Source organism: Hemicordylus capensis, chromosome 6 (genome assembly GCF_027244095.1).
Source record: "Hemicordylus capensis ecotype Gifberg chromosome 6, rHemCap1.1.pri, whole genome shotgun sequence".
Classification (NCBI taxonomy): domain Eukaryota; kingdom Metazoa; phylum Chordata; class Lepidosauria; order Squamata; family Cordylidae; genus Hemicordylus; species Hemicordylus capensis.
In genome coordinates, this window is record NC_069662.1 from 22922845 (window position 1) to 22950596 (window position 27752).

The following is a 27752-nucleotide window of genomic DNA, read 5'->3' on the forward strand; positions in this document are numbered from 1 at the left end:
CCCCTTCGGGAGCTAAACTAAGACTGGCACTGCGTTCGCAGCCCCGGCCAGGAGCAGCTCTTCCCTGCTAAGGCAGGAAAGAGCTGCTTCTGGTTGCGCTGCGAACGCAGCGCCAGCCCAAGTAGCTCCTGAAGGGGCCATGTGGCCCCTTCAGGAGTTAAAAGGCTGCTGCTGCGTTCGCAACACAGCCAGGAGCAACTCTTCCCTGCAGGGAAGAGCCGCTTCTGGCTGCGCTGTGAAAGCAGCGGCAGCCTTAGTTTAACTCCCGAAGGGGCCGCGTGGCCCCTTTGGGAGTTAAACTCTAACTCCCGGACGGAGCCTCAAGGCTCCATTCGGGAGCCAGACCCCACCCCCCGCGTCTGACGTCAGACACAGAGGGGCGGGGTTAGTGGCGCGGCCGCCACGGCCACACGTGAGCCACCGGCGGTCCCGCTCCACCACTATTTCTAAGGCCTTCATTGCAACCCTACTAAATGCTAGTTTGTGGTGTATTTCTTGACTGCTGGATCCTTTACTGTTGATGGTCGATCCTAAAAGGCAGAAGCTATCCACCACGTCAATGCGTGGAGTAGTGGTTAGAGGGTTGGACTTGGACTGGGAAGAGCCAAGTTCAAATCTCCATTCAGCCATGAAACTCACTGGGTGACTTTGAGCCAGTCACTTATCTCTCAGCCTAACCTACCTCACAGGTTTGTTGTGAAGATAAACATAACCATGTACACCACTCTGGGCTCCTTGGAGGAAGAGTGGGACATAAATGTAATAAATAAATAATTGTCTTCATTATCCATTCTGAGGCTGGTTGCTGTACCTGTTGTCATTAGTTTAGTCTTTACATTTAGTTATAGTGCCATTTTTCCCCACTGTGCTCCTTGACTTTCATTACTAGAGCTTGCAGATTATCTGCATTCTCAGCTATCAGAGTGGTATCATCAGCCTAGCGCAGGTTATTGATGTTTTTTCCTCCAAATTTAAAACCATGCTCTTCCAATCCAGCTTCTCTCGAAGCTAGAATCTAGATTCACGAATATCTAAAGTTCTCAATGGCACCTCGTCGGACCAATAGGAGCGCATCGTGACTTTAAAATCGCGTTCTACCAATGAGCGTTCACGAAATAATTACCAAGGTCGGAATTGCCCCACCCACCTGGACGTAGCCGTGAACTCGATGAGGCTGATATCCGTGGGTAGGGGGTGGTTCGTGCTTTTGTGATCGACGAAAAGCGTACCCAATAAAATGTTACAAAATTTTTATTACCAAAAACATCGGCCAGTGGATACTTCTAATAGGTGAAAGACCCGTTACAGCGCCTGAGTGTCGGCTTACCCTTCCCAATAGCATTTGACCTTGGCCTTACCACCATTCTCACCAATGAAATCGTTAACGACAATAACGCCTTACTTCTGATTGACGCACTCTCTACCAATGGAATCGTTTTAGCATCGTTTATATGTGCAATTGGAATGCAGTTCGGCCAATAAGAGAATGGACACCAGAAGGCGGTTCTTATTAAGTCACTACTAAGTTGGCCAATGGGAATGAAAAAAGGCTTTAGAGGCGGGGTCTTATTGTTGAAAGACTTCATACCTCAGCCAATCGCATTTGGCTTAACTTCTCGTCTCAGAGTGTGGTTTCCATATTTTTCTCTGGGGTTCGGGCCGGGGGGTCCAATCTTCGCTTTGCGTCAATGGAGACGCAAGCAAGCGTTTTTCCGTCAGGAAGCGTAGCCCTCCCCTTCCTTTGTCACATCTCACTCATGGTAAATTAGGCTAGGTTATGGGGTTTGAATGTGAACATAGTTTTACTGCCACTTCAATGAACCAATACCTGCAACTTCTCAGGAGCGGGGAGAAAAACAGACCAATGGTTCTGGAGAAGACGGGACTTTGTTTTTGACCGACATTTTAGGATGCCTATAGATATTCACTTTTGGCCCAAGGGCCGCCGACGCCCTACTCCGATTGGAAAACCATTTCCACCGTAGCCAATGGCGTTGAACTTTAACTGAGAGAAGGCGGTCCCTAATTCTGACTGACAACTCTTCCCTCCATTTCGAGACCTCACGGCCCAAAGCTTTCGGTGCGGGTGGGCGGGTGAACAGGAGACGAGCCCCGCCTTCTTTCCCAAGTTTGGCCAATGGTGCTTGTACTTTGACTGACGGACAGATTTTTTTCTCTTCAGACGCGCAAGAGACGTACCGGCCAATGAAAAGACTGGAGGGAGGGCTTTCCCGCCTTTTCTTTTTTTTGAGTGACAGCGGGGCGGGCCAATGGAGCTCGGCAGTCCCCTCCCTCTGCTCAACGAGGCTGGGAGAGTCGGCCGAGTGGCTCTCTCTTTCTGTGTCTCATTCGCAAGATGGCGGAGGCTGCAAACTGCATCATGGAGGTGAGCGAGGGTAGGAGGGGAGGGAGGATGGCAAGCAGTCCCTCTATCCTTTGTAGTGCCCCATAGCCCCCTCCCCACACAGTTTCTTCCAGACTCCCCTTTCAGCCATATGGGGGGAGCATGCTCACTGAGACCCCCCCAGGACCCCCATTGCCCCCCCTTCAAGGCCTATAGTGTCTGAATGCCCCTCAACGGCCTTCCCCCCAAGCCCCACAGCTTTCCTCTCTTCCCTATTGAATTCTTCTCCTTCTCGACTGGAGTCTTTTGTTACCCCGTAGAACCCCACTCCCTCACCCTACTTGCAGACCCTTCCCCCTTCTTTACGCCACCCCCGTCGACTCGCTGTTTCTGCCCCCCATATCCTAGGGTGTGCTCCATGGGGAGTGGGGCAGTGTTTCTCTCCCCTCCTCTTCCCGAGCGTGGGCCTGAGGAGGAGAAGATCGAGTAGGAGCAGAATTAAAGTGCAGGGTGCTGATGTAGAATAACTGTTAAATGGGGTGCCTTGTGGGATAGGTCTGCTCGACTTCGCTTTTCATGGGCTCCCTAAATAATTGCATTCCACCACGCAGACGCAACCCCCCCCCCATAAAGTTATGCACTTCCCCTCGTTTCCCAATAATTGAAATTCTCTTTTCTCCTCATGGTCGCCGCATGGCACGCCTTGCCCCATAGGGCCCCGCCCACTTTGGGCCAGGGAGGGCCCTAGAGCTCCGCCCCCTCCCGCCTGGTAGAAGCATGCTTCTCTCTTGTAGAGAGGCTCGCTTTCACGCCCGGGAGACCCATTCAGTTGCATCCCACTGAAGTCTGCCTTGCAGAGATTCCCTGGTCTCTTGGGTAGTTGCTCTTGCTTCTCCTATCTGCCAGTCACTCTCTTCCTAGAATGCTTCCTTTTCCCAAGATGGTGTAATGGTTAAAATGTAGGAACAGAGACACCTGGGTTTGAATCTTGCTGGGTGATCTCAGGCCTGTTGCTATCTCTCTCAGCCTAATCTCCCTCACAGGGTGGTTGTGAAGATAAAGTGGGTAGGGGAACTCTTGTATATTTCCCTGAGTTCCTTGAAAGAAGGGTAGAATCTCCTCTTCTAGCCCTTTATCCAAGAAAAATCTCTTGAAAAGTATTGACTTATTTCCCCATACCCCTTGAATTCCTTCTCCTGTCAGTCCCACGATGCATTTGATCTTGTAACATCACACATGGTGGACTTGTAGAAATCAAGTCTCTTGTTAAATCCTATGGCAGAGTTTCCTCCAATCAATCTTCCCCCTCTCGAATTCTTATTTGCAGTGATCGCCTTTACCCCCTGCCCCATTCAATTTGTATATTATTCAAATTAATGGATGCACTGTCCAGTTGACTTGAATTTGCCCTGGATATCTACCAACAATAGTTAAAAAGCACACAAAATTAAAATATCTATGGAGGGAAAACTGAACTAAGTTTGAGATATTAATTGCAGCAGTAGAACAACAAAAAAAATACTCTGAGCTTTCCAGTTAAGGCTGCAATCCTATACATGCTTGGGAGAAAATCTGATTGAAACTAATGGTACATACATCTAAGTAGGCATGCACAGAATGGATTGCACTATAAAGCTAAAAACCTTAAACATTACAGTATACAGTTAGGCAATGATTGACATCAAAATCAAACTATCCTTTCAACTTCCCTATAGACTGCTGACAAAAAAAACCCACAGGCAACATTCCTCAGGGGGATGACTTACTATGTGGACCTCTCCCAGGCAGCCTTCTGTGCTTCACCTGCCTTTCTCCAAGTCTAGCGACTGAACAGAATAGTGACCATATGTTTTGCTCCTTAACTCTGCTTTTACAAGGGCTAGAGCTTAGCTTTTTTTACAAATGAAAGCTGGGAATCCAGGCAAACCAATTGACTAACTGGGCACTGGGGAACATGCTTAAAATCCAGTAAATATTTGGAAATGCTGGGGAGAGGGCAACAATCTTTGGCTGCCGTTTTAGGTCTCTACTACTTTATTAAACTCAGCTCTCCCATTGGGCCCCCAAGACTATCTTATTAAATGTTCTCCTTCTCTAAATCTGTTGGAGCAGTGCTTGCAATCCTCCAACCTTGTCCACCATTCCCTGAATTATTTCTCTAATCATGCCTAGTCTTTGTCTGCCCCATAGGAAGCATTTGGTCTAAACTCCGCAGAGCCTTAAAGTGATGTGTTGATGGGGGCTTCTGGGATCTTGTGGAGGCTTTTTTGTGTCTGGGAGGGCACCCCATGATGATATTTCTTACATGTGGGGTTGTGAAACTCAAAGTGGGGTGAGGTGGAATTCAATTTGAGGAGGGGAAGTTTTGTGTAAGGATGCTGATGAGTAGAGATACCTGAGTTGTGGAGGAGCTCTGTAATACTGGAAGGCTTTTCTATGGGTTGGAAAGGCAATTGGGGAAAGTTACCAAAGCTTAATGGTGCTGAGGTGGGGGGTGGCTTTGGTGAGGTTCCAGATGGACAAATAGGAACTGGGGAGGTTTGGGCAATAGCAGTTTCTTTCAACACACAAGCTTTGGAGAATGTGGTTAGATGTGAAAAGAGGAAGAGTATGAATGTGTGAGAGGCAGGGGTGGGGGGACTGGGGCTGGAACAAGGGGTTGAATTGGACCAGAGCACATAGAGGAAGCTGTGTGGGGTAGGAGGAATGATGATGTGGGTTGGGCAGAAGGAGGTCTTGCAGGACAGGAAACTGGTGAGGGCCCCGTTCACCATTTAAACAAAGGAGCTAGTCTTGAGACAGGTCTTTGGGGGCCCTTCTACCTTCTTCCTTCCACCCCCCCCCCGCAGAGCTTTACTGTGTGGGGGCAGTGGGCTTGCTGCTGTCCCCCACTCCTACAACTTCAGATACCTTAATTGCCTTAGACTGTTCTGCTCTTCAGTTTGCACCCCTAAAGGCTGTCCCACAACCATGTCCAAAGACAGTTGCTACTTTGCCCTTGTTAAGAGTGTGGTGGAGATGGTGTCTGCCTCTTAGACACTTTGCAAAATGGAGTGTGGTGTACCAATCCTCCGTTTATGGCTTGCGTATGTGAGAAAGAAATTATAAATTTTCCTTTAGATTAGCTAAGGAGACCCTGAAATTATACCACCTCAGTCAGAAATTAGACACAGTTTGTGTTGTAGGTCCCAGGCATATGTAGGTGACTTTTTTCTTTTAAAAGGTCACAGAGGCAGGTGACTTTTAAAAAGGGATATTTAAAAGCAGTGGACACCTGGAATGACTGGTATTAAGGATACAAGAAATGAGTGGATGTGTCCCCTCTGTATCTTATAGGCCCTGCAAACTTTTTTCTGTAACTTTTTCAATTTCATTACTTTAAATTGTCACTTTTAGTACGGTTAGGAACATAGGAAGCTGCCATATACTGAGTCAGACCATTGGTTTATCTAGCTCAGTATTGTTTTCACAGATTGGCAGTGGCTTCTCCAAAGTTTCAGGCAGGAATTTCTCTCAGCCCTATCTTAGAGAAGCCTGGGAGGGAACTTGAAACCTTCTGCTCTTCCCAGAGTGGCAGCTCCATCCCCTGAGGGGAATATCTTACAGTGCTCACATTTCTAGTCTCCCATTTGTATGCAACCAGGGCAGACCCTGCTTAGCTAAGGGGGCAAGTCATGCTTGCTACCACAAGACCAGCTCTCCTCTCATGGTTGTGAGGTCATGCTGAACAATGCTCCACAGAAACGCTTTCCTAGAATATCATGACCCTACATCTAACAGTACTTGGTGAGGAATGGGGGTCTAGGTGACAGAAAGGACTGTCATTGTTCCTGCTGTTGGGGCGGGTGTCTAACAAAGCAGCTTGGCAGAGTGCTTTCTAGCCTGGCACAGCAACCTGGGAGGTATTTCAGCTGACTTTTCTATTCCTGGCATGGGATTGTGATAATCCCATAAGAGACCTTTTTGAGACTGGAGGCAACCTTGTTCTGTTGCTGCAGTTGTTGTATTGGTGACATGGCTGTAGTAGAGGGGGCATGTGGTGTTTGGAGGGAGGGTGTCCATTTATATTCATATATATATTCATATTCATTCATATATATATATATGTATGTATATATAATATTTAACTGTACTACTATTGTTAATAAAGACTGCCTTTCCCTTCCATACATCTATCTGTGGCCTGGTATGCTCCAGTACCAAGTGCTGGAAGGAGATTTAGTCTTTTTAGGCATCTGTGGCTAGATAGCAGAAACTTCCTCTGACTGCTCCCTCACAAAACCTCCCAGTCGTGCCCCCCTGTCCTTGGCCACCTCCTGCTGCCTCTTCATCCCCACCCCCTATGCAAGACCCAGTCTGCGGCTCAGTTCCCGTGGAGCTCTGAATTGACCTTATTTCCCTTGTTACTCTCTCTCTCCTAGAATTTTGTAACCACGCTGGCTAATGGGATGAGCTTGCAGACTCCGCTAGAAGATGTAAATATCCTTTGAGTTCATAAGGGCTAGACTAGTGCCCAGCCCTGGGAGTGGGTGAGGTGCTCTAGCTAGCCCTGGCCAAATCTCTTCTCCTTGCTTTGTCGCCAGGTTGGCAGTGCATCGCCCGGGCGCCTCCTTGTCTCACATCTCTCCCTTGCTAAAAATGCCTCCATAATTGTTCCCCCCCTCATCTGGTCATGTTACCCTTCTCCAGAGCCATTAGGAACAACACTCCACAATTTCCCATGAACAATAGATGTAGACTATAGACCCTCCCCAACTCTCCTTAACAGAAACTATCTACACTTCTGCCCATTCTGGTTTTGTTCTGTACACACATTTTGAGTCGCATACTTGACTAATTCCCATGAACAATCTTGGCTCATAATAGCTCCGTTTGAGTGACTACAGGCTGGAAAGGGGTCCCTGAAACCACTCTTGCCTGTGAAGCGGATGTACCTAATCCACACTGATCACAAGCATGGAGCCAGGTCATGGCATGTGATCTCAGATCATTCAGTCTGGCATTAATGTGATCTTGTGCTTATGTCCTTAGTGAAGCTTGTCCGGGAACCTTTGATCCAGATAGCGTAGAACTCTGCGTATGATTGCAGATTAAAATAAGGTCTTAAATGCTCGAGTCCTCCGCTTTTGTCTTGGTGGGAGCGGTGGTGGGAAAACCTGCATTTCTAGCCCTCATTGTTGCAGAGAGAAATTTGAGAACATGAGGGCTGTTCTGGCTGAAGGCTCAAATTCCTTTTGGGACATGAGGGAGTAAGGAAAGGGACTGGTTTGGGGCTTTCGGCAGTGGCCAGAGAAGTGGAACAGCTGCACTCGGCACTTGGCTCTCCCTTCCTGTATGCTGCCCATTCTTTGCCCTTCCAATACTTCATGAACCTCAGTTCCTGATGCACACTTTCCTAGCTCTGTTACAAAACTCCTGAAACAGTACAATTGGAATAAAGTATGTAAAGTAACTATCTCTAATATTGTCCAATTCAAAGAAATTGTGGAGTTCTTTCTGGCTGAAAAGTCTGGAGAGTTGTGTGGATCTCTTATCTTTTCTCCATGTGTCTCTGCCTTAAAAACAAAAACAAACCCTAACTGCAAGAAGACTGGTTGCATGCTTGCTTATGTGCAGTGAATGTTTAGGATTGTGGGGTACTGAGGGAATCTGTGGGGCTGGACTACTGGGCAAGGAATTGGGTGGCCCTGAGGCTTGCCCAAGGAATAGGAGTTGGTGATATGCTTGTCTCATTGTTCTCCTTCCTTAACTTTCATTGCAGCGCCTCATTCCTGGGGGCAGGTGGGGTGGGGGGTAGAGCAGCACAGGAGGTAGGCCTACTCCAGCACAGCCTGCCTCCCTTTTCCAGGGGGTGGAGTGGCATGGGTGTGAAAGGATTGCCCCTAGCGTGTCTAGTACAGGGGTAGCCAACCTTGGCGCTCCAGCTGAGACACAACTCCCAACATCTGGAGAGCCAAGGACGCCTACCCCTGGACCATCGTATTTATGCATTTTTCTATGTAAATTGCTTTGAGAACTTTGGTTGACGAGTGGTATATAAATATTCGTAGTAGTAGTAATTATTTTAGGCAGGTGGGGGTGAAAGGTTGAGGGGGAAAACAAGAGCAACCAAAGGAGGAATGTTGGCAAATGTAGCTTATATTTTATTTAATATATTTATGTATCCTTTTTTTAATGTCTTGTCACAGGCCTCCAAGGTGGCTGACAGCAAAAATAAACACACAATGTTTTTAAGCCAGGGCAGACTGGTGAATGGATCAAATACATTGCGTTAATCTCTTCCCCACACCCTTAAATTGAGAGCGAATGTAAAAAAAAGTTGTGCCGCATGGGCTTCAACACCCCCCTTCCAGGTGTTTGAGTTTTAAGCCTTGATGCTTTGGAATTGGACCTTTTGCGTGTGCCTTTCAGCCGAATTTAGGGTTAAATTAATGCCAGTTATACCAGTGCCTTGGCCAGGGGTCGACAACCATGACCCACCTGCTGATCCTTGGCATCTGCAGCCACGATAAATTGTGGCTGAGAATGATGAGAGTTGTAGTTCAGCAAGGGCCACGGTGCCCTACCCCCTTGCCTAGAAGTTTGGGTAGATTAGTTGCCCTGCTTTCAGTGCTTCCAATATATTGCTCAGGCTAGTACTTCAGGGAGTCTCCAGGACCAAGGGAGTTCCAAGAGTCATTGTGTGGTAGCCAGCAAGAGTTCTTGCACTTTGAGCTAATGAGGGCTTGCTTGGTCTGTCTTGGGGATTGTGAAGGGACAGAGCAGAGGAGACAGTGCCTGCAAGACAGTCTCCCCCCCCCCGCAAGGCTTCTAGGATTTGCTAGGTTTAAACCAGCACCTTAAATTGTGCCAACCAGATAATGGAGAGCCCATGAGAACACGAAAACGCTGGTGTTGTGTATACTTGGCTATCCTCTCCCAAGAAGTTGGTCTGTTCTCTCTTCCTGCTGAACTTTCCATCAGGGACAGCGTCATGAGGCTTTGAAGGCATGACTGATGGTTAAAAGTCACAAATTTGACAGTGGGTTACAGCCTTTTCTTCAGAAGCTGTACTTGGGTAGATTCAAACAGCCTCCCCTGCTCCCTGAAGACCCAGATGTTTCTGTGAATTAGTCCCATTTTCTGAACTGAAGTCATAGCTGCAGTGTCATACGTTGCCCTCTCCTCGCACTTTCCACCCCCCACATCTTTTCAGAATTGAACAGGAGAGCTTAGTGAGAGCGAGCATAGGGAAATGAAGGCGGGCGGTGCCAAATAGGGATGTGCCGAAACGCAATTTGGCTATCCAAATCGTGGGCACCTCCCTTTAAATTTTAAGGGCTTACACAGCCCCTTTAAAGTGGAGCAAAGCAAGACTGTACCTGCTCCTCCTCCACTCACCACCATTGCTGCCATCCCAGCGCTACCCGCAGCTATGCCCACATACCAGCAAGGCGGCCCCCTGCTGCCCCTGCGCAGCGCTGGTGCACACATGGCCTCTGCGCATGCACATTGTCCATTTGTGTGGCCAGCATGGTTGCTGACCAAGCCAATGGCCTCCACACATGTGCAGAGGCCGTGTGTGCCTCACTGTGCAAGGGCAACTGGGAGACGCCCCGCTGGTATGTGGCCATAGCTGGGATGGCGATGAGTGGAGGAGGAGCAGGTACAGATCTGCTCTCCTCCACTTTAAAGGACCTATGTAAGCACTTGAATTTAAAGGGAGGTGCCAGCAATTTGGACAGCTGAATCCCATTTTGGCACACCCTTGGCGCCAAAAGCCACTGTGGCTGGTGATAGTGGGTATTGTAGCTCAAGAGCATCTGAGGACCCAGGATTGTGAATCCTTGATCTAGAGATCTCAGGTAACACTCTTACCTCCTGAGTGTTTTTTTCTTCCATCCCACTGCTGGAACCTGGAGAGCTTGCTCTTGCCCATGGCCACTTATGGCCAGCTGATAAATGACAGATGCCAAAGAGCATCTTTGCTGTTTGCAACGGGGTATGTTCCTGCTTGTTTGCTTAGTCATAAGAACAGCCCTTCTGGATCGGGCCCAAGGCCCATCTCGTCCAGCATCCTGTTTCACACAGTGTCCCACTAGATGCTGCTGGGAAGCCCACAGGCAGGAGTTGAGGGCATGCCCTCTCTCCTGCTGTTACTCCCCTGCAACTGGTATTCAAAGGCATCGTGCCTCTGAGGCTGGAGGTGGCCTATAACCCTCAGACTAGTAGCTGCTGATAGACCTCTCCTCCATGAATTTATCTGAGCCCCTCTTAAAAGCTATCCAGGTTGCTGGCTGTCACCACATCTTGTGGCAGAGAATCCCTCAAGTTGATTATGTGTTGTGTAAAAAAGTACTTCTCTTTTTTTGATCCAAAATCTCATGGGATGACTACTGGTTCTAGAATTATATGAGAGGGAGAAAAATTTCTCTTGTCAACTTTCTCCACACCATGCATTATTTTATAGACTTCTATCATGTCTCCCCACAGTCGTCTTTTTTTCTAAACTAAAAAGCCCCAGGTGTTGTAGCCTTGCCTCATAAGGAAGGTACCCTAGGCCCCTGATCATCTTGGTTGCCCTCCTCTGCAGCTTTTCTAGTTCTACAATGTCCTCTTTTAGGTGTGGTGACCAGAATTGTACACAGTACTCCAGGTGTGGCCGCACCATAGTTTTATATAAGGGCATTATAATACTAGCATTTTAATTTTCAATCCCCTTCCTAATGATGCCTAACATGGAATTGGCCTTTTTCACAGTTGCCTTGTACTGAGTTGACACTTTCAAGAGCTGTCCACCACACTCCCATGATCCCTCTCCTGGTCAGTCACTGGCAGCACAGATCCCATCAGTGTATATGTGAAGCTGGTTTTTTTTTTTGCCTCAACATGCATCACTTTACACTTGCCAACATTGAAGCGCATTTGCCATTTTGTTGCCCACTCACCCAGTTTGGAGAGATCGTTTTGGACTGCTTCACAATCTGTTTTGGATTTCACTACCCTTGATAGTTTGGTGTCATCTGCAAATTTGGCCAGCTTGCTGCTTACCCCAACTTCCTGATCATTTATGAATAAATTAAAAAGCACCAGACCAAGTACAAATCCCTGGCGGGCCCCACTTCTTATTTCCTTCCATTGTGAAAACTCTCCACTTATACCTACCCTCTGTTTTCTGTCCTTCATCCAGTTACACAACTCTGCTTATGTACTTTTGACACATAACAGATGGGATGACAGCAGTAATAGTAGAGTACCTGCAATTATATTATTGTGACCTTCAAAATGTGTGGTGATGTCTGTATTTTGGAGTTTCTAATTTTTAATAGTGGAGGCTATTGCATTATAGTCTTGAGAGACCTAATAGAGCAGTGAACTCTGATTTTCAGTAGGAAGCAAAAGTCTTCTTTGAAGTTTCAGAATGAAGACTTGCTTACAGTCGAAGCAATCCAGCGTATTAGAACATAGGCATTTTGTCCAAGATAATAGGGTCACCTCACAGGGATTCCCCTGATATTTACTCAGGTAAATTGCTTTTAGAGTCAAAGAGAGCCTTGGAAGAGGAATTCAGGGTCTTGGGACAGTAGTGTTCCCTCTATTTGTTTTTTCCATCTGTGCGCAGAATGAGTTTTGTTCTAGGTGGCAGTATCAAGGCAGTGTGTGTGCACATGCATTCAGAGTGGGGCCTTCTGGATTCAACCTGAGCAGGATCTCAGCTGAGTGGATCTCATCAAAAAACTTGTGTGCATGTGCACTCCTTAGAGGGAACACTGCTTGGGAGAGGTTACATCCAGCTCTTCTATAGAATGCACGTAGTGATGCCTGTCTGATAATGTGCCAGGATCAGGACCACAACTGAGCAAACTAAATCTCCAGATTCTGCTTTTTACTGATATTGGAGAAGATCCATCTTTGTGCTTACTGGCCAGCTCAGTGACAGGCCATTTGGCTGATAGACTCATTAATTAACCTCATGAGGCACGGAATAAAACCAATTTAGACAGTTCAGGGGTTTCTGAATAATAATTATCACCTGACTTCCTAGAAATTGTGTTTTTTAGAAAACCTCAAATAATACACATCAAATTGCTGTTTGGCCTGGATATAATCAGCACACCTCTGGTTATCCTAAATCTATTTAGCTGTTCCTTCTGATAATACTGGTGATCTAAGGGAACTAACTCATTTGCCCATGAAAGCATTATGGAGAAGCAAGAGGGGAAGCTGAAGAACGACCAAAAGCAAGTCAGCAAACACATCTCCTTTAGAGTCTGCTGCTGAAAGGACAAAAATGGTTGCTATACTCTGTTAGCCAAGTCAGAAATGCTTGTTTAAAGAAAGCCAAAGGTTATCTCTGTTGGGTTTTTTTTAAAGAGTTAAATATTTGAAGGACCACATTGCTGTCTGGGTGGTTGGTCCAAGAAAGTATTTCCCAGGTGAGATCCTGGAAGAAGAATCTGTTCCCCTGAGTCATTGTTTTCTGCAGACTTTGGCAAATTTCTTTGACTCTAGGAGCTGGACAATGGACACTTGACAAAATTACCAAATTTAATGACCTACTTTGTGGAGAGAGAGGACAAAATTGGCTTCTCTTTATCCCTTTTATGAATAACACACTTGGGACAGAAAGAGACTGCCTGGGACAAATGAAAATTGTATTAAATAAAACTGTGTCTGAATCTCCCAGACTAGATGCTGTAGTTAAATTTCTAGGTGCCATGGCTCCCTGACACATGGGATTTGTCAAATCCTGGTATACTGAACTCTTGCATTTGGCAGTTAATGTGTTTCCTTCAAAAATCATATAGTCTGTATTGAGGGATGAATGCATGCCAGTGCAGAAGTAAGCTTTATCAGAACTCGATGGACCTCAGCTGTCTGGAATACTTTATCTGGATCTGCTCATATTAACAGAATTACGGAATTTGGTCCTTTAGTGCCATGTCCACTGATAGAAATACAAAGGAGCAATTTCAAAAATGTCCTGGGGACTGGACCTTAAAGAGAGTTTGCAGGAATCCAGTCTTATTCTGGTTCTATCTGTTAGAACAGGACTGAGGAGAGAGGCTCCTTCTTGATCCCTCTGTTCCTACCTCTATAATTGAAAGCATGTCTCTAAATGGATTGAAAGAGGTTAAACCAGCAGTTGGCAGAGCAGGACTCTAAAGCAGCCAGGTTCCAGTCTATTGCCAAATGGCAATTCCTACTGTACTGGTTGCCTGGAAGCTTCGAGTTATATTTCACTCCTCCCTTGGAATGTTGCTGGATGGAATGTTCATAAGAGGGAATTTTATTTTTAGATTTATTAAAAGTTCAGGAGACTTCAGTTGAGTCTGTTACCCATCCCTGGGTGCAAAATGTGGTCATTCCTAGTGAATAAGCCACTAGGATAGAGCATGGGGGTGTGTGTGTTCACGCATGTGTGGTGGGGGTAGCCATCTGGTAAGCATAAAACTTAAGAATTGAATTTGAATTGGCTGAGCTTTCTCGTTGCCCTTTCTTGGTGGCTCGGGTTTGGTTGGCTAAGTCTTTTCCACCTTGTGATAGTGATCCCCTATGTAACTCCTAGAAACACCAAATACTAGGAGGAGTCTGTTTGGCGGTGTTGGATCAGACTGTTGAATACTTAGCCAATGTCTTTTCCTATTCTTTTATAGTTCTGGCTGGAGACTTCAATGCACGTCTAGATTTCTGCACTGGTATTGGCTCCGGTTTAGAATTAGATCGGTGTTCTTCATTGTAAGGCCCAGGAGCCAGTGGCAGTTTCCTAACTGTCTGTTTGGGCCTGTGCGAAGCTTGGGCTGAAGCTGAGTACTCTGCACAGTCCCCTGGCACCATTCGGAGGCGACCATTCTCTCTCTCTCTCTCTCTCTCTCTCTCTCTCTCTCTCTCTCTCTCTCTGCAGTGCTTTGCCCAATGCCGGTGGGGCTTTAAGGGAAATGGAGCCCCTGCACCATCTTGGAAGGTGTGTGCAGAGTGCTGGGAAGTGTAGCCCTTCTCAGTGCTTTCCTCCTAGAGCTCTTAAGAGGAGACTTTGTCTCTCTTAAAGGGCCCTCCCAGCCCTGAGAGAAGTGCAGTACGGTGCAGAGGTCATCACAGTGGGGAATGGCTCTCGCACTGAAGGTTTTTTGCCGAAGTGGCCCCTGCTTGAAAGGTAGTGAAAGTCACTAAACTAGATCATGCAAAATAGGTTTTTCTATCCAAATTGTACTTCAGTGATTGTAGATTGAACCTTGCAGGTAAACAGTTTTTAAGAGTTCAGTGCAAAACTTGGTTTAAGGTTCTTGGGATCTTACTGACTTTGACCACTGAAGGTGCCTTCGTTTGTATTTCATTTAATGATGTAACTACTGTACTGTAGTTTTTATTTGTGTTCTAGTCAGTTCAGGCGATTGTTTGTTTCATTTTTTATCAAACCTTTTTTATATCTTTACCTTTATGGTTTGATATCAGGATGATTCACAAAAGGAAAGGTGCTCCTAATCTGAATCTGAATGTGCCTATGGCTATAGGTTCCAGTCCTTGAGATGAGAGGGATGAGTAGCTGGAATTGTGAACTATGCTCCATTTGCTTTGTTCTATTTCTGCTTCGGAAGGTCCATCTATAGATGTTATAAATCAGATGTTCCAAGCACTAGTTAGTGAGATGAAACCTTTTCCAATCAGGTGGTGTAAATTGAAAGTGTCTATTCCCGTAGAACCTGAACTGGTCAAGGATGGCAGCAATGACTAGAAGAAATCAGAGTCAGCTGCTAAGAAGCTAAAGTATGAGAACACATTGGCTATGCAGGCAAGAGGATGCAAGTCTTTATTGAAAGCTTACTAGTGCCCCTATGAAAAATGGAGGGGCCAGTCTGCTATAAAAGATGCAGAGTTTCTGGAATTTGGGGAGGAACCATAGCTTGGGGGTAGGAGAACCTGCATTCCTAGTCCCGTCCCTGGCATTTCCAGTTAAGGCTGGGAAAATGTGTATGGAACCTAGAAAACCTCTGCCAGTCAGTGTATACCAGGGCTGCACAACTTCAACCATACAAATGGTGCTGGACTACACCTCCCCATCATCCACAGTGGCCAATAGGAATGATGGGAGTTGTAGTTCAACAGCTGGAGGGCCGAATATGTGCAGCCCTGGTATATTCTGTATTGAGCTAGACAGACCAGGGGTCTAACTCAGTATAAGGCAGCTTCATATGTCCAGTTTAGTGAACAAAGGGTCTTGTGGTTATTGCCATCTCTACTGTTCCCAAGTCAGATTAGGGGAGGACATTTCTTTACTACAGATGTTTGATATTTGGAGTGTGTCAGAAATCTGCCTGAGTTTAAATGACCTAGCTTTGACTACTTGTGGCAGCTGCCAAGGTGTACTGCTCAATAGCCTCTCATCAAATCCAGTGCCTAGGGAAGCCTGTGTGCCCACAGAGGTTTTTATTGCCTGTTAGGTGCAACTTTTTAGTAGTATAAATTCTACTGGAAATATTCCAAGGGGTAGAAGTTGAGCATTATGTTTCCAGTCCATGAGAGAGTTTGTAAAATCCTTCCCTTGAATTACAAACCTCTTACTTGGTTAGATGTGTCCAAATATCCAGACCTTGAGCTTAACAAGAAGGTATCGGTGAATGAGATTTTTTTTATTTTTATTTTTTTTGCAGAGGAATGGTATCTGGCTGTTCTGGGTTTTAAGGCAGATTCATCTACCATAACTGTGTTTTTTTTCCCTTTCCTGTCTCACTAATAACATATTAATTCATAAAACCTAATGATGGCATTCATTGATCAAAGATTAGTTTGCAACCCAATTGACAGAGAACAATCTGTCAATTGTGTTTTATTTATTTTAGGATGTTTATACTCCAGGTACCCTACAGACGCAACAGGGAAGGACCTATTTTCTGGCCAATATCCTTGGTTAAAAATTGTGGGTCCCTTGACGGGGAAATTGACAAGTAACTAACAACTGCTTTCATTAATATTTTAAATAATTTTAGTGTAATAATTTTCTGGAAATTGACTTCTGCCCCCACCAACTACGTCATGGTTAGTTCTGGCCCACCATGGTATTTGAGTTGTGCACCCCTGGGTTAATCCTCCAAAAATTGAGTTAATTTTGATGACATTTTTGCACATGTGTGAGAATAACAAAGAACAATAAAAGGTTTTATAACACTTGGGATACTGCTGTCTAAATAAAGATGTGGTGAAAAGGCTTTGGTAGAGGATTTTGTAAGTTACTTTTTGGAAACTTTGGGGCCTGTCTAGTCTTTAACAGCCTCTGTCTTTTTGCCAGGTCTCATGCACCCAACCAGAAAGCAGCGCCAAGCCGACGGCAGAGGAGATGACCTCCAAGGATTACTATTTTGATTCTTATGCTCACTTTGGCATCCATGAGGTGAAAGAGCTGGCTGGGGCATGGGTTGTGCACAATCCCCTTGACATTGAATCCACTCTTAACCTTGGGGTTGGGAGGTTCTGAAGAACTTGGCTGACATACGTTCCTGCCCTTGCTTCCCCCTTCAGGAGATGCTGAAAGATGAGGTGCGCACCCTGACCTACAGAAATTCCATGTTTCACAACCGGCACCTCTTCAAAGACAAAGTGGTCCTTGACGTTGGCAGTGGAACTGGAATTCTTTGCATGTTTGCAGCCAAGGCTGGTGCCAAACGGGTCATTGGGGTGAGTGAAATGGCCATGGATGTATTGATCTTGATGGTGGGTGACAGAGCTGCGGGCTTGAAGATTTTCTAGAGAATTTTCCCATACCTGTATTTTTTTTCATGGAAAAAATTTCCATTTCTAAACTTCTTTCCACATAAAGCTTTGAATTAGTTTCAGTATAGCATTATTGATTTGCTGTCCTTCTCCCACCATCAAATATTTCAGTTCAACCACTTGGCTGCTTGAAATAATGTTGAGATACACTGTGGAAATTTAATATGTTGAGATTTTCTCAATATACAAGCAAACACCATTACTTGCAGGGATTCTATTCCTCAGCTACTACTGCAAGTAATGAAATGGCAAGTAACGAGGCATTATGCCTATGGGAAATGTGGGGTTAGGTTCCAGAACAGACAAAAAAGCTGAAAAAACTGAGGGGGAGTAATAATTGAAAACTGGCTGATCTGGCGCAGAGCATCTGCGCCCCTGTCTCTCCTCCCCATCTTCATCCCCCTTCCACTTCAGCCCCAGTCTGTTCTCCCCGTCCCAGTCTTTCTCTGGCTGGCCGGCGCTTTCTACTTCTCCCTGCTGCCATTTCCTCACCCACCCACCCTCCCTTAGGCCTGACCTAGCCTTTTATTCTTGCATCTGTCATAAGGTCCAACCCTTTTCCTGTACAGCTGTGAAGAATGAAACTTAAAAAAAACAAAAAAAAACTATCTGTTTGCCCCTTGATCAACAAGGGCCATGTTGGAGGCCTTGTTGATCCACCTTCTGTTATGCAAAAGGCCTTTTATTGTTTGACTGAAACGGTTTGACAGGGAGAGGTCATGAATAAGATGCTTTGCTGCATGGGTAGAAAAAGGGAGGAAAACATTGCTTATGGTGTACTGGCATATGAGACTCTTTCCTCCTCTTTCTCTTTGTGACACCCTTTTAACAGATTGAGTGCTCCAGTATCTCAGACTATGCCGTCAAAATCGTCAAAGCCAACAAACTCGACCATGGTGAGTGCCTGTCTTTTCTTCCCCTCCCCTCCCCACTTCTGTCCTGGCCTCTGAATGTCTGCATTGTTCACCTGTTCACCCTGACAGGAGTTGATGCCCTGTAGCGGGATGCTCTCTGTGCAGGTGAAATGTAGCCGACATTCCCTGGTAGCAACCTTGGATCCCTTTCTGGTTTCCAGTTGGAATGTTCTTAGTGCAAGGTGAGTAGCTACTGTGTGAAGCACAGACACTCCCTTGATCTCTACTGGACAATATAGGGCAATGATCTTCACTACTCTTCAACTGGGGGCCACTTTGTCAAAAAACGTTTAATATGAGAGCCAGTTCTCCCTCAGTGGGTTGCTCCTCCCACCTGCTCCGAGACGAGGCCAGTCGGAAGAAGGCTTGCCATGGCCATGTGGGAAGAGCTTCCCCCTCGGCCTCCAGTTTTAGCTGTCTCCCACGCGAAGCAAGAGCCTCTTTAGTTAGTTCAGTGCAAACGTACTTGACTCTTTCTCCCTCCCCTGTGCCTTGCCTTGTGTGGATTAGCAGTAAGTTGGGGCGAAGGGAGACAGAGGCGTGGCAGCACAATTCTTCAGGTGCTGGGGAGCCACGATTCTCCTACAGCACACCGCGGCTTCTACAGCCTGGCTGCTCACCCCCATTGCAGCCCTCTCTGTCTCTCTGAGGACTCTGCCACCACTCCAGTTTGCAGGGAGGAGTAGCTTGCGGCAGGGGCTGTCGCCACTGGAGCCCATCCCAAGAAGCCAAAGGAGACTCCCTCCTTCCACAAGGCCTCAACTAAACATAAACCCTCAAACAAGTGGTCATGGATCTCCATTTCCAATACTCCCAAGTACGGGGGTTTGGCAACCCTGAAATCAGAGTCCGGAAAGGCATGGACAGCCGGGGCCGACACAAACCACCAGCGGGCAGTACAGGCACAACTAACAGATGCCAGTTGATGGGGTGAGTCTCTAAAGCCCCCCAAATACCCACGCATCTGGAGGATCTGGTCCAGGGGAAGAGACGGCAGATGAGATTCACGTGCACATTCAGACCCTTCTCAGGTGACTGGTGGCAAAGGAATGTAGCAAGAGGCAGCCCTCTTGTTGAGTTCCCGCCAATTCCATCTTGGGGCACAAACTCCCCCCATCATTGCTTCCAGGCCTCTCCACTGTCCCAGCCAGCAATTCTAATCCTAAGGGGTGCTCTAATGCCAAAATACCCAGGGAGTGTTCTAGCCATTCATCCAGTGGTTTGGAGTGTTGATCTACTACACAGTCCCTAAGGCTGTTATGGACTAGTTTAAAGTCCCTCTAGTCCAGCTCTAAGTTGGAGGCCGAGGGGTAGCCACTCCCACATGGCCACGGCAAGCCACCTTCTGATTGGCCCTGTCTTGGAGCAGGTGGGTGGAGCAACCCAGCTTAGGATACACTTCCCTCCACTGACCTTTAAGGTGCCAATGTTTCATCTCCACCATACAGATTCCGCCAAGTACTGAGTGCTGGGAGGGCCCTTTAAGAGAGACCTCTCTTAAGAGGTCAAGGAGGGGAGTTCTGGAAAGGGCTGCACTTTGCAGCACTGTGCAGGGGTTCAAGAGGGTTCTGTTTTTCCCTTAAAGACCATTGGGCAGAGTACAGCATGGTAACAGTTGCCTTTGTGTGGTGCCAGGTAGACTGTGCAGAGTATTCAGCTTTGATTGAAGCTTCACACCGTCCCAGTAAACCATTAGGTGGGGAGCCACACTTGGGGCGATGGGGACTGCCCCTGGCCCTTACAGGGAAGGGCACTGATATAGTGCACACCTCTTCATTTCAGGAAGGGACCTGTGAGATGATATCGCACAAGACAGCTCCTCGCATCACTGTAAATGTAGTTAGCGGTATGCCCTGTGACTTTGCTATACACTACTTTTGCTCTTAGTGGTCTCTTGAAGATCTGCAGTCTTCCACTGCAGCTGTCTGTAACTCTGCTCTGTTTTCCCTTTTGACCCTCAAGCACTATTCACATGTTATGTGCAACACACATGCAGTCTGTGTACAGTGTACACAAGTACAGTTATTGTACTATGTTCAGTGCCACACTTCCTATCTGTATCCTGCATTTGAAGAGGCTTGCAACCCAGGTTCACTAAAATAAATGCATATACAGTCACTCATGCAAAAATATGTAAATGTGTATAGACACCTGAATAGAGTGTAGTGTCTGAACAGTGCTTCAGTCTAAAGGCAAGATTGCACACTTCCAGGTAAAAATGTCTTGTGTGTTTTATATTATGCAAGAAAAGCTTTGGTCTGCAGTCCTTCCTTTGTGCTGGTTCGTTCTCTTGTCATCTCTAGCCTTGACTGCTACAACTTTCTCCTCTCTGGTCTTCCGTAGTTGCATGCCGGGGCCCCTCACCTCTCTCCTGCCATCTAAATTATTCGTCTCTTCTAACTCTGACCTGTCATACCCTGCTTGAGATCCCTGCGCCAGCTTCTAGTTGGCTCCCAGGTCCAGCACACACTCCTCCCTTTGCCTTCAGAGCCCTCCTTGGCCTTGCACCCTCTTTGCTATCTGAGCCTCATATATCTCTGAACTTTGCTCCTCCAGCTCCATACTCAGCAATCCAAAGGTCTCCTGCTTTGTTCTCTTTCCTGTGTTGCTTCTTATGCCTGGAAATCCCCCTAAAACACCATGGCGATGCTGCCTCTCTTTCTTCCTTTAGATTGTTTCCCCAAACCCAGCTTTCCTGTGAGGCCTTTTGACACCACTTTAGTCCCTATCCCCTGCTGTAACCAAGCCTGTGGTGTTAAAGTGAATTCACATTTTCCCATTGTCTATTCTCTCCTCCCTCTGTCTGTGCCACCTCTGTGCTGAATTCTAGATTGTAAGCTCCTCAGAGCAGGAACCTACTATCTAGTTGTTACTTATGGTACAGTAACAATACTAAGTAGTCCTTGTGGTTGGGGAGAGCCACTCTGAGAACCTCTGCTTTATCATTGACAAACTGCTCTTAAAATTGGGAAGTTGCTGTTGCTGCAGCTAGTTTGCACATTCCTTATGGGTCGAATGCTCAATCATCTGTCTCTTTTATTTTTCTCCCTTGAAGTGGTGTCCATCATCAAGGGAAAAGTGGAGGAGGTAGAGCTGCCCGTGGAGAAGGTTGACATAATTATCAGCGAGTGGATGGGCTATTGTCTCTTCTATGAGTCCATGCTTAACACCGTCATCTACGCCCGGGACAAGTGGCTAGTGAGTCCCTGCCCCAGTCCCATTGTCTTAGAAGCAACTCCTGGTCCAAACTGATACCTTCAAAAAGTGGAAGAGATTTATACAGGAGACCCTTGAATATCGCAGGGATAACCTTCCATGAAAATACTATGAAACTTAAAATCTTGATTTTCAAAACTTAAATCTAACCTGAAAAAATGGGGTTCGGTTCCTGGGTTCAATTCCTTTTAAATCTTTAAAAGGAATTTAATTTAAACTTCTAAATCCCCAACCCCACAGCTGAGACGCGGTGCCCGCTGCTCATCCTTGAGATTGGGGATTTAAAAGTTAAAGGAGCTTAACTTTTAAATCCGAACCAGGTGAAAGAGAAGCCACCTTGTAGCCGAGAAATGGTTTCTCTCTCGCCTGGTTGGGTTTTAAGTAACTTCTAAATCCCCAACAATGTAAATGGTGGCTGGGAAGTGGCTGTGAGCTTGGGGATAAACCTTTTAACTTTTAAATGCCTAACCCTGCAACTGCTTCTCAGCTGAGAAGTGGTGCCGGCTGCTCATCTGTGGGTTTGGTGGATTTAAACGTTAGAGGCATTTCCCCTTTAACTTCTTAATTACAACTGAAAAATCTCATGATAACTAAACGTGTCCCATGAAGTTGCCCGCGGAAGTTCAAAACTATAGAAGCTAAACCTGTGATATTCAAGGATCTCCCATATTCACATTTCCTGATGTTTTGATAATGGACAGAATGCAGACATTGTACATCCCCTTCCCCAGTCCATGACACATGGTGGCAAAATTGATGTGAACCTCTTGGCCCAAAAGAGCACTGGAGAGAGTGTGCTATAGCAGCATGCTAGGACATGATCATACCTGTTTGACAAAACCCAGATCTCACAATCCCTCCTCCATATAATACAGAGTCATTTCATTCATTGAAATGCCTTGAGTACCACACAACTTGCCAGGTACACAGCACTGCAAATAGCTGGTCCCTGTGGTGCTCTATCTATTCAAGGAAGATGCCTCTGTCAACAGCAATGATAGCAAAATGGAGGGTCCTTATTCAGAGGCAGTATATCTCTGAGCACCGGATACTGGGACTAATGCAAGAAGGCTGTTGCCTCATTTCCTGCTTGTGGCCTTAGAGGTATCTAATGGTCACTGTTGGGAACCAGGATGCTGCACTAGGTGTAACAAGGCAAGCTTATTCTTAATTGGCTATTTGAGAATCATGTTTAACAGACTTCTTGGGATATGGAACCTCCCCATTCATGGAGCAAAACTGTCCCAGTGAAAATTTAATTACACTTCCTGTAAGTGTAGAGTTTCCCAACTTTGGGTCCCCAGATGATGGACTAGAACTCCCAAACACTGTTCCCTCTAACAGGGATTCCCAGATGTTGTTGTCTACAACTCCCAGAATCCCCAAGCAAAAGCTATTGCAGCTGGGAATTCTGGGAATTGTAGCCAACAACATCTGGGAATCCCTGTTAGAGGGAACACTGCTCCCAAAGGCAATTTTCTCATGAAGTGAAATGAAACAATGGCCTCAGACCTTTAGAGGCCTTTTGCAGGGCTGAATGTACACCCTCCATTGTAGTCTGTAATTTAAATGCAACATATAGGTGAAACTCAGAAAATTAGAATATCGTGCAAAAGTCCATTAATTTCAGTAATGCAAATTAAAAGGTGAAACTGATATATGAGACAGACGCATTACATGCAAAGCGAGATAAGTCAAGCCTTAATTTGTTATAATTGTGATGATCATGGCGTACAGCTCATGAAAACCCCAAATCCACAATCCCAGAAAATTAGAATATTACATGGAACCAAGAAGACAAGGATTGTAGAATAGAACAATATCGGACCTCTGAAAAGTATAAGCATGCATATGTATTCAGTACTTGGTTTGGGCCCCTTTTGCAGCAATTACTGCCTCAATGTGGCGTGGCATGGATGCTATCAGCCTGTGGCACTGATGAGGTATTATGGAAGACCAGGATGCTTCATTAGCAGCCTTCAGCTCTTCTGCATTGTTTGGTCTCATGTCTCTCATCCTTCTCTTGGCAATGCCCCATAGATTCTCTATGGGGTCAGGTCAGGCGAGTTTGCTGGCCAGTCAAGCACAGTACACTGTATACTTTTCAGAGGTCCGATATTGTTCTATTCTAGAATCCTTGTCTTCTTGGTTCCATGTAATATTCTAATTTTCTGGGATTGTGGATTTGGGGTTTTCATGAGCTGTACGCCATGATCATCACAATTATAACAAATTAAGGCTTGACTTATCTCGCTTTGCATGTAATGCGTCTGTCTCATATATCAGTTTCACCTTTTAATTTGCATTACTGAAATTAATGGACTTTTGCACGATATTCTAATTTTCCGAGTTTCACCTGTACTCCTTAACAACAACAAAATCACAACACCATTTACATGGCAAAAAGAATGAGGAAATAGGCACTTTTCATCATTCAGATGTCAAATCAGATCAAAGTTTGTTATGGTCTTAGACCAGCATAAGTATAGGCATAAAATGTGCCAGTATAAAATGCATTAAAGACATAAAAAGGTGCTCAAAGGTTACAAACATGACAGTTGTATAGAGAGGATATTCTCCACTACCTAGAATTCCAGGATCTTGGTAAGGGCTATAAGGCCATAAAACTATATTGCTAAATAGGCTATAAAAATGGAGAGGATGGATTGTGTGATGACTGAACTGTGGCACCTCCTCTCCCAGTATTTCACACCGGGTGTTAATTCTCAGCCACAGCACTGGGTAGGACAACCTGCTTTGGGGATACAGGTTGAAGAACATTGGAGTTTGCCAGAGGGAGAACTTGTGGGTTCTGTGGATCAGGTGGTTTCACTGGGCAAGTAAGGCTTCAGTGAGTCTGACCAAAGTAACAACCACCATCTCCTGTTCTTGTCCCAGACTCCTGATGGGCTCATATTTCCAGACCGTGCCACTCTGTACATCACAGCGATTGAAGACCGGCAGTACAAAGACTACAAGATCCACTGTAAGTAGCAAGTGGTATGACCGCAGTTTGCAAGGAGAAAGGCCAAGCCCAGGAGTCTCTGGGAATTCCTGTAGAGGCTCCCCTCTGCTAACAAAGAGGACAATAGTGGATGAGGAGAGTATGTATCAGTGCCCTTAAGGGGCCACTTGAAGCCTCCAGCTTCCAAGCTTTGTTGGAACTAACATTTTCCTTGTTAATAGGATGTTCCAGTACCAATGGTTTTCATACTGTGTTCTGGGGAGACTCAGGGTGCTCAGGAAGCTTATTTGGAGTTGTTTTCAGTGAAAACCAGAACAGCAGATAAGCCTCCCTAAAAGACACCTTGCCCATGTTAGTGGATTTTCTCCCTGCCATGCACAGCCACAGGCGATGTATGGTGTCTTAAAATATCCCACTCGTTTTTTCTTTTCTTTTTTAAATCGTGGATTTCGAGAGCAGCCAATGTGGGGTTCCCAGGCACTGCCCAGACCTAGACTGACTCAACTTTCATTAAAGTGGCTATATCGTGTGCCTTCCAGCCATGATTTTGGATGTTGAGTGACCCAGGGTCGACCCCTAGTTCACGTGGGATGACAGTTTGGTCCACTGGACCCAGCCAGTTCTCTGGGTGAAGAGTGTGTGCAGCATCAAACCGGTCACGGAATTTTCTGCAGTGCACGGGGCAGACATGCAGGCGGCCAACTAGACCAATCAATGGCGCAAAGGTTACCTGAATTTCATAGGGTAGTGCGAACTTCTACCCTAGTCCAGTCTGCCTGGGGAGCGAAGTGTTTTCTCTGCTTGGGTGGTGTGCCCTTTTTTTAAAGAGTGAGGGTAGTCAGTTGATTGCCAAGGCCTTCTAGGATCTGACACCCTCTCCCTTTCTCTACCTCTTACTGCAGGGTGGGAGAATGTATACGGCTTTGACATGTCATGCATCAAAGACGTGGCAATCAAAGAGCCTTTGGTGGACGTCGTTGATCCGAAGCAGTTGGTCACCAATGCCTGCCTCATCAAGGTATGGCTTATTTTGCTGGATGACCTCTCCAGTTCCTGTGGCTTCCAGTATTCTACAAAAGACTCCATTGGTCACACTCTGTTTTCCATGCAGTGCACCTTCCTGTCCTTTAGAGGGTACATGCACACTGCAAGGCCCAGCGCAATGAAGAAATAGCAGCATTTCCTATAGAGACCCTGAGGGATGAGATGACAATTATCTCCAGCCCTTGCAGTCTCAGCTGCAATGCTTCTGTCATTAAGGCAGCCTTCAGCCCAAGCCTCTCTGTTAAGGGGTGGACATAGGGTGCCTAACAAACCATGGAACTTGCCATTTTAATGGTCTGCTATTGGCCAGAGCTTCTGGGGAATGTATGCTGTTCTTGGCAAGCAGGTAGCTAAGTTGCAGCCAGAAGAAAGTCTAGTCAGTGGTTCTTGGGCTGGGCTTCTTTTCAGCCTACTTTAAATGGCTCCATAAGGTTTACAGTCCACATTTAATAATTAAAGGGAAGGTGAATTTCTCTCTCCCTAATTCCGCTGAGTATTCAGAGTTTGGGTTTTCTTGCTGGAGGTACTTGCTCAGCAGGGGCTCTTGGCAATGTACCTGTTCCCCTCTAGTTGTTATGCTCGCTGGCCTTGATTGTGCAAATTAGTCTTCTAAGAGGTGGGACAAAAGGGTGATGACCTACTGGTGGCTTCTGCAAGCAAGAGGGACCAGCCTGGGTGTGCTTTTGGTACTGTATAATTAGGGAAGCAATGGGACAGAATAGATCTCTTCCTTTGTAGTGTTCGGTTAATGGGGATTCTTCGATGTGGTCTCTGTCTTTTACACCAATGGGCAATGTGCCTGAGCACCCTGAGACTTTGCAGAAAGTACAGAAGCTGAGGAGTACAGCTAAGTCTATGTCTTACTCTTTCTCTACATCCTCTACGTCTGTGATAGCCACAGAGACAGTCTAGGTGGTCTACTACCCACAGGCTAAGGCCGCTCCACAACAACAATCTTCTTCAGAGCGTTCCTTTTGTGTTAAAAAATTCCAGCCTCATTATAAGTCTGGTTTCCAGGCCAGTAAACCTGCCTTTCAGAAGCAGCGACCAAATACTTTAAAAAATAAAATTTTAAAAAAGCAGTGACTTTTGGACCTGCCTTGCTCCCTTTGCTGCAAATTGGGACAAGGTGACTGTAGATCAGTGGGTCCTCACTATTATACGCATAAGTTACGCTTTGGAGTTTCACCACACACCACCGTTGTCTGGAGTCATGACTACACCATCGGCCCCCATGCTAAAAGAGGAGTTCTCTGCTCTCCTCTTGAAAGTTGCGATCGAAAAGGTCGCCAATGTGTCAAGTTCTGGGTTCTACTCCCGGTACTTCATCATTCCAGAGCTGGATGGCAGCCAATGCCCTGTATTAGATCTCAGGGGCCTGAACAGGCTCATGGTCTACAAACGGTTCTGTATGTTGTCAGTGCCGACCATTTTGGCCCTGGTGGCACAGTGGTAAAACTGCCGCCCTGTAACCAGAAGGTTACAAGTTCGATCCTGACCAGGGGCTCAAGGTTGACTCAGCCTTCCATCCTTCCGAGGTCGGTAAAATGAGTACCCAGAATGTTGGGGGCAATATGCTAAATCATTGTAAACCGCTTAGAGAGCTCCGGCTATAGAGCGGTATATAAATGTAAGTGCTATTGCTATTGCTATGTTGGAGCAGGACATGTGGATGGTCTCCTTAGACCTGCGAGAGACATGTTATCATATCTCCATATGCCCACAGCATCGCTGTTTTCTGCGGTTCAAGATGGGGGGGGGTCACCTATCAGTTCAAGGCCCTACCATCTGGCCTGACGACAGCCTCAAGGGTCTTCACAAAGTGCCTTGCCCCGGTGGTGGCTTTTCTGCAAGAGAAGGGAATACAAATACTGCCATATCTAGATGATTGGCTCTTCCTGGCAGATTCCAAAAGGGCTGCTTTGGAATCTCTCAACGCAGTCATAGACACTTTGGAGAACCTGGGCTTGCAAGTCAACTTCAGGAAGTCCCAGTTGGAGCCAGTCCGCAGAATACACTTTATAGGACTGATTTTCGACACCCATTTGGAGAAGGTTTTTCTCCCGGAGGCCCATATAAGGATAATTGTAAGACTGGCGTTGGTTTTCATGGCTGGAGGGCCACAGACCCTGCACTCTCTGCAGTGCCTGTTAGGCCATATGGCTTCAACCACTTACGTGCTCCCGCATGCACATCTCCAGATGCGTATTGTTCAGAGGTGGTTTCTTGACATTTTTTACCTCCTTTTGGATTCAGGTCATTTGGCGCGCACACCTCAAGCAGTGTGCGAGGCTGTTGCCTGGCGGGTTGAGGTCCGTCATCTGGGCTTCAGCACTCCCTTGCATTTGCCACCTCCATGGTGGGTTCTTCGCTTGAGCAGCCATTGGGCTGCAAGAGAGAAGGGCCGGCATATAAATCATTTGGAACTGATGGCCATCTTCTACTCCCTCAAAGGGTTTTTACCCATAATTGTGGGTTGCTTGGTGACGGTTCAGACCGACAATACAACAGTGAAGGCCTATAT

At 46.3% G+C, this 27752-nt stretch overlaps 2 protein-coding genes across 7 annotated transcripts in view; one reads left to right on the forward strand and one right to left on the reverse strand.

The window, feature by feature from the left end:
- Nucleotides 1–1920, reverse strand: part of GYS1 (glycogen synthase 1) — a 50240-nt gene extending 48320 nt beyond the window's left edge. Inside the window, exon 1 of one of the 5 annotated variants that reach the window (XM_053266373.1) lies at nucleotides 1829–1920. Coding sequence is in view for 1 of the 5 variants with exons in the window: in XM_053266370.1 (XP_053122345.1) it covers nucleotides 1328–1364 (37 nt within the window). In the remaining 4 variants the exon portion in view is untranslated. The other 4 variants (XM_053266372.1, XM_053266370.1, XM_053266369.1 and 1 more) reach the window with 4 other exon arrangements.
- A 310-nt stretch (nucleotides 1921–2230) lies between these two features.
- Nucleotides 2231–27752, forward strand: part of PRMT1 (protein arginine methyltransferase 1) — a 30373-nt gene continuing 4851 nt past the window's right edge. Inside the window, exons 1-8 of one of the 2 annotated variants that reach the window (XM_053266374.1) lie at nucleotides 2249–2386; nucleotides 6766–6819; nucleotides 16608–16709; nucleotides 16838–16993; nucleotides 17922–17985; nucleotides 21059–21201; nucleotides 24118–24205; nucleotides 25087–25202. In XM_053266374.1, the coding sequence (XP_053122349.1) occupies nucleotides 2357–2386; nucleotides 6766–6819; nucleotides 16608–16709; nucleotides 16838–16993; nucleotides 17922–17985; nucleotides 21059–21201; nucleotides 24118–24205; nucleotides 25087–25202 (753 nt within the window). In that variant the 5' untranslated portion in view covers nucleotides 2249–2356. Of the gene's footprint in view, nucleotides 2387–6765; nucleotides 6820–16607; nucleotides 16710–16837; nucleotides 16994–17921; nucleotides 17986–21058; nucleotides 21202–24117; nucleotides 24206–25086; nucleotides 25203–27752 lie in introns of both variants that reach the window. The other variant, XM_053266375.1, reaches the window with a different exon arrangement.